Source organism: Halictus rubicundus, chromosome 4 (genome assembly GCF_050948215.1).
Source record: "Halictus rubicundus isolate RS-2024b chromosome 4, iyHalRubi1_principal, whole genome shotgun sequence".
NCBI classification, from domain to species: domain Eukaryota; kingdom Metazoa; phylum Arthropoda; class Insecta; order Hymenoptera; family Halictidae; genus Halictus; species Halictus rubicundus.
This window is the reverse complement of record NC_135152.1, coordinates 17942751-17949340: the sequence shown is the minus strand read 5'-3', so window position 1 is coordinate 17949340 and position 6590 is coordinate 17942751. Positions and strand designations below refer to the sequence as shown.

The 6590-nt window shown below is 33.4% G+C and overlaps 2 protein-coding genes across 11 annotated transcripts in view; both read right to left on the bottom strand.

Annotated features, from left to right (window-relative positions):
* Positions 1–717: 717 nt before the first annotated feature.
* Positions 718–2821, bottom strand: LOC143353094 (excitatory amino acid transporter 3). Of its 2 annotated transcripts, none has more exons than XM_076786141.1 (9): positions 2501–2821; positions 2247–2424; positions 2118–2160; positions 2012–2048; positions 1732–1915; positions 1423–1656; positions 1164–1355; positions 942–1076; positions 718–871 (listed from the first exon to the last, which is right to left on the bottom strand). In XM_076786141.1, the coding sequence occupies exons 1-9, from the start codon at positions 2736–2738 to the stop codon at positions 745–747; spliced, it is 1368 nt and encodes a 455-aa protein (XP_076642256.1). In that variant the 5' UTR covers positions 2739–2821; the 3' UTR covers positions 718–744. The 2 variants fall into 2 exon arrangements, with proteins under 2 accessions (XP_076642256.1, XP_076642257.1); XM_076786142.1 differs by having other exon boundaries at positions 755–871; positions 942–990.
* Positions 2822–3476: 655 nt separating this feature from the next.
* The window catches only part of LOC143353690 (uncharacterized), a 205786-nt gene continuing 202672 nt past the window's right edge, over positions 3477–6590 (bottom strand). For 6 of the 9 annotated variants that reach the window (XM_076787189.1, XM_076787188.1, XM_076787190.1 and 3 more), the window contains 5 exons: positions 6364–6555; positions 6037–6284; positions 5136–5677; positions 4562–4739; positions 3722–3801 (listed from right to left, as the gene is read on the bottom strand). In XM_076787189.1, coding sequence (XP_076643304.1) covers positions 4568–4739; positions 5136–5677; positions 6037–6284; positions 6364–6555 — 1154 coding nt within the window. In that variant the 3' untranslated portion in view covers positions 3722–3801; positions 4562–4567. Of the gene's footprint in view, positions 3802–4561; positions 4740–5135; positions 5678–6036; positions 6285–6363; positions 6556–6590 lie in introns of all 9 variants that reach the window. The other 3 variants (XM_076787195.1, XM_076787196.1, XM_076787197.1) reach the window with 3 other exon arrangements.

Sequence of the window (6590 nt, the reverse complement as noted above, 5' to 3'; positions counted from 1 at the left end):
GTAAAAACGTTTTCCAATAGCTGTAACTCTCCAGTAGCTCCAAAGCTGGCCGCTAAACACTTCCAAATTATAAAAAGCATGCTAACAGTCCGATGCAAAGCGATAGATTGAGAATTTTAAGCAATTCTTTGCCTTTAAAGTGTGTGTTCCTACATTCTTCAAATTAAAACGTTATTTAGCTAATTATGACGAGGACCTCGCTCGCCATCTGGCAGTGAGACCTGCAAACTCGAAACTACAGGACAGTCGAAAGGTACAGAAACAAAGACAAGGTATACCTCGTATGTGATAAAACCGTTCATTCGATATTACCGCTAAGTCGTGAACGTGAGCATATTAGCACAGACAAGGTATACGAGTAGACCAATTACCATATGGGGTATCGTGTCTCACGATCTGAAATACCGACATCGTTCACAACAACTAGATTTCTTACGCCCTCTACGCTGACGAACGATAAATAAAAAGCCACATAGTTATATGTATATGGCTTATGGATCAGAACAGATCTAAAGCTTTTCCTAATAAAAAGAAAACCTCCGGGCGTGAGAGCTCTCATCTACTCTCTGATAAAACTATTCGCGCCATTCATAATTACTAGAGATTTTCTCTCTGTAATCACATTGGACAACAGAACAACAAACAACGGAAGTAGCGACAACAAGAAAAGCTGTTTAGTATAAGTTTTTTAAAGTTTTATTAGAATAAATGTGTCATATTTCATTAATACAATATTGTAGAATTTTAAATTGAGTTACATAATTCAAGTTCTTCTGGTACAGAGATTTTCTTATTTAGATTGTAATAATGATTTATTATACCAGCTCCTAGAGCATCAGCTATAATATTAATGGTGGTTCTTATACGATCTCTGCAATGTAATATTTTAATTGAATACGCTAACTAAATTTTTGGTTTTACATATATTGATGGATACTTACACAAACCAATCTATTGCAATAATTAATGAAACATCTTCTACTGGAACTCCTATAGAGTTGAGTACCATTATTAACATTACATAGCCACCACTAGGCAGACCAGCAGCACCAATACATGATACAGTGCATGTAATACTAAAATCGTTACCCGAATAGAATCATATAAGTACACTTATATTGTATCTCTATAGATTTTTTGTCAATATTTGTAATACTACTTACCTAATTGTTATGATTCTCAACAGCGAATATTGTAGTCCATGCAACTGAATGATAAAAATTGCTCCAATATTTTCATATAATGCTATGCCATCCATGTTTATTGTAGCACCAATTGGAACAATAAATTTAGTTATTTTGGAAGGTATTCCAATGCTTTCCAAGCATGCAATTGTCATAGGAACTGTAGCTGTACTAAATTTTAATTTTGACAATTCATAATTTTTCTGACTGAAAATAATTTAATATATAACTTAATTACCTTGACGATGTTCCAAATGCAGTAGCAAAAGCTGGTCCAAGTTTGGATATAATTTTGTATGGAGATTGTCGTACACATATAAAATACACGAAAGGGAGTAATATAAAACCTTGTATAATTAAACCACTAAATACAGTTAACATATAAACACCCAATCGTTTTAATATACTTCCAAAATCATCTACTTCCAGAATTTTTGCAGAGATGAGAAACAATACACTTACTGGCACTATCCTAAATAATATAAATTTTTCTTTTTACTATAGTTCGATATTCTCTCCATGATTCGTCAATGACAATTATATTTACATTATTGCCCAACTCATGATCTTCATCATTGCTTCTGATAAAGAATAGAAAAATATTTTTAAATGTTCACCTTTTTCATCTATTTTTCCAATAGCTAGACCCAACATTATACTAAAAAAAACTAAGCCTAAAACATTTGTTCCTGGTGCATTCCTATGATTTATTTGCCATTCAGCTAATGGTACTATGGGGAAAAAAATAAACTTTGAAATGATCAAATTTTTGTAAAATCATTCCACTATATTTAGAATGAAGTTTCCTCTATTATTCTTCAACATACCGGAGTTATTTTCTGGTATTTCTAACACAGTTTGATACTAAAACAGTATACTTATCAGTGTTATGTATCAATAACAATGATTATGTAGAATAAAAAATTCTGTTACCTGATTCAAACATGCATTCATCAAGTTTTCTGGTATCAAATTTCTGTGATACAAAAAAGTAGGATTAAATCAAAATATGAAATAAAAATTAGTGTAGAAGAATGAAGAAATTAGTGAATAATGAAATACCGAAACAGATCTAAAATTGTGTCAATTGTCATGGAATATCGAGTTGAATGTTGTGATAAAACATTTTCATTTTTGAGAATTTCCCCAGGTCTTATTGTTTGAACCAATATTACGCTCAATGTTATCCCGAGTATCGTTGTCATTGTGTAATAGCACAATACCATTAGTCCAATTTTACCTATAAAATCGAACTATACATCTATAATATCAACTTCCAAAAATGTTATCAGACGTTTCATTTATTCTGTATTTACCTGACTTGTTCAAATTACAAGTAGCACTCACAATGGTAGATATTACAAGAGGCAATATTAAACAATTAACCAACCTCATGAATAGTTCTCCAGGGAACTTGAGATACATAATACTTCGCGCTGGCCATGGTTGAAGTGTAAAGCTTTTGAGAATACTACCTAATATAATTCCAGCGCACACACCGAAGATTGTCCTTAATATTATTTTTTGCTTCAGCAGAACCTTTGTCACCTTCATATTTATTATAACGTCGCAAGAATTAAATTTTATGTGTACTTTTAGGTATATCACAGATTTGCAATTTGAACTAAGAAAATCACATTTCCTTCCATCGTTTTACATGATCATTAGTTATGTAAGATCTTGTTCTATCTTATATCTACAAACGATAAGAATTCTTATCTATTGTTCTAAGGTGCATTCGTCAAAATCTAATATATTTATTCAAGTATTCTATTTCCTACAGATGGAGAATGTTACCTTCAGCAAAATATCTTATTACAGCGGACATACTTACGTTCTTTTATAATATTGTAGATGTAGTAGTTCCTTCGATTAGAAGTAGTAGTAGAAGTATTAGTAAACAAATGAACAAACGATAAGTGTTGATATTTTGCCTTTTATTTATTTTGCACCTATTACAATATAATAAATATGATCGTGCACAATACATGAAGGATGTGTATTTACACACGTTTTTGTTCTTTAAATTTTCAGGCCATAATTTTACGTATTTGTAACTGAGTTCGCATTACCATGCTATATATCTTTAATCATTTAATATAATTTATACATATCTTTACAATTCTGTATCGTCTTTCAAGTTAATTGTTAAAACATCACATTATGCATTTCGTCTGCATCCAGTCTTCTCAAGAAAAAGAATCTCAAATAATCTATTATCGTTTCTTCAATAAAATGATTACTATTAATCCTTAGAGTTCCAATAATTAGTTCACTGTCGTTTATATGAAGTTTATTAGTGAGATCAGTAAAGAAATTTATTAACGTTACATTTATACAAAGTATGTTTCGTAAGTTTACATATCTAAATCTACATATTTTCCTATGTTGTTTAATATTTGGTTTTTTATTCCGTATATTACTCAATTTCCACTGTAATCAGGGTTCTTTATAGACCTTTCTCTCTTGTGCTTCACTTTTTCAGGTGAGGTAATTTGATTTTGCTCAAATAAAAAGAGAAAAATTTGTTTATTGACTTTCGCTTTTTGGTAATTACGATTCGCCAGCCACAGTAACGGATTCCGGTGTCCTGCTGAGGTGTTTCTGTTAACACAACCTATATCACAGAAATTAAGACTGCGATTAGACATTCGATCTAGTGAAATCAACCGCGATTAAATATTCTTACATTTAACAATTAATTATTGATTGACATAAACTTGACACAATACAGGCACACTTAAACATAGATTAGTAAGACCAGTTATTCTGAAAAGATTAGAAAGGTAAAACTTTTAAAACTCACTGTTGCTAAGCGTAGAACTGTATTGCAAAATCTAATGTTATACATAGTTATTCTTGACCATGCAAAAATGTGTAAGTCATGATTTAGTAAAAAGGAATACAAATACATAATCTACTGATACCACTTCCAAAATTGGACACTGCGATTACAGTGCATAAGGATTGTCTACATCTATTTTTTATAAATTGTGTAATCATTCGGATATTGTAATACCATTTCACGAGACTACAACTAAACTTTCATAACAGAAAAAAAACCTAAGAACTCATACAACAATCTTTAAACGAAAATTAACAAACAAATCAAACGAAATTCAAGGAATAAAAATATTTAAAATCTAATTCTAAGTGTACAATTCGATGGAAACTGTATATATGCATGAAGCATAATGAAATTGGTGCATTGTAAGAGATACAACAAATATATTGTTCTATTTGTTTATACAATGAAAGTTTCTTAAAGCTTCTATGATTTATTCTTTTTTTTTTACATATGTTTAAGGTATAGACACATTGTTTTCATGATCAAAAGATGTTTCCTGCAATCCTTAAAAATAAAACTGATTCAATACCTTTCCCTACAAAGGCGTTTCCTTTCGTGCCTCTGCTTTCCACTGAAATCCATTTACTCGCGTCGTAATGGGTTTATTCCTATTAGTTGCATTCTCAATTCCATTTCTAACACCTGCTACTAGTCTCATGGCTGGGTTGGACACCAAGCCATTGCGCTTTGGTTTTGCATTACTTGCACTAAAAAAGAAATAAGTTGTAAAAGGTTTCATGTAATTTTCAATGGTATTAATAAAATTAATTCAATTATATGGTTATAATAACTAGACTGCGGATCTTTATGCTAAATAAAAGTTGTCTGCATATGTTATAAGAGAGGGAAGTTGCATAAAAATTGATTTCTCTTAATAATTTTATTAAATTGAAGATAATGTACCAGTAATACTAAATTCATTTGATGTTTCTTGTATATTGTATTTCCCATAAATGCATAAAATCCGCAGTCTAACAGGATAAATATCCACCTGTAACATGTAAGTGACAGATGAGGACAACTATCATGAGGGTTCAAATGATAGTTGCTATTATCGCATAGAAATAGAAATAGAAATAAAAAATCATAAGATAAAAGATTACCTGGCAGGTGTATGGTCAGAAGTGTGTTTCACACTCCTGCCAACACCAGCGCCACTATTCCCCAGAATTATCCTCATATGCGTGTCTCTAGTGAAATGAGTATCGGCTGAATTTCTCTTTTCGTCGAGCCCGTTCTTCTTGTCTTTGCCAACATTTAAGCCTAGCATCTCGTTCGTCAATTCGAATGGCTTGCTAATGTCATTCTTATCGATGATCTCGGTCTTTATGTTGATCGGCTCGTAGATAGCTGGCGTGTGACTGTAGCTGGTCAGCTGCGCCTTGTACGGTACGTTCTGGTTTCCAGTTATCAGGGAAACCCCCAACTGACTTTGTATCACGTTCGCTGCAGTTTTGGCGCTCGGTGGACTGGTGGTGTTCGTAGGTGAATAGGGTATCAGGCTGTCGCTTAATGGCGAATGAGGTGGCGAAGCATAGATTGGGCTCTGTGGTTCACTTTTCAATGGCGACAAGAGTTTGCTGAGCGGTCTGCTTTTTGCTCCTCTCGAGCATTGTTGGAGTTGTTGCGTGAAAGATAATGGTGTCTAAAATTATAGGAGTCAGATAACGGTCTGGTCTTTCGTGTGATCTGTGATCATAGCGTGTATAGATCAAGTTGATTTCTACGAAGCGTATGTGAACAAGGTTTTCGTTTATAGAGTGACTTCAAAGTGTGTATGAGTTGCGAGCGAGTGTGTTGTTGTTGCCAAAGTGAAACAAATCTTTTCATGGTTAGGATAAGAAACGATCTGTACACGAGTGCATGGAACAGAATGAACAAAGCATGCAGCGGTTAATGAAACGTGTGATGGATGAGCTGATTGGAAGTGGTATCGGAACTTGAAAATTCTTCGAGTGCAGTTATGAGTTAATGGTAAAGGTTTAGAAACTTTTTGTTACCTACTTTTATTACCTGATTCACCATTGAGTTCTGATTGAATTTCCCTTGATCGCTTTTTGTGCTGCCCGTCAAATTGCTGCTAGATTTACTGTTGCTCGAGTTATTGCCCAGAGAGACGCAGCTTCTTCTTTTCGTTGAATCTGGCGATTCTGCAGGACTGTACTGCGTAGAGAGAGGATTTAAAATTGCAGACGACGGTTTTGTCTCTGCTGTTGAATTGGAGGTCACCGAAGTAGCACTACTACTTCCACCTACATCATAAGGAATTTAAAAAGTATGCAGATTTTAACAAAATACTGTATTCACCATTTTCAAATAAATGAAACCAACCTCCATTAATACCAGGTCGGAGAATTCGTTGATTAGCAGAGTGTTCTTCAAGAAGCCTCACCACTGTGTCATGGCCACTCTTAGCAGCTACCTTAATTGCATTTCGGCCACAATGATCGGAATGACTGGGATCAGCACCATGATTTAGAAGTGCACGTACACAGTGTTCATGGCCTTCCTGCGCAGCTATACCTAATTTGAATTTATGAATAGGGACAAAAATTTAA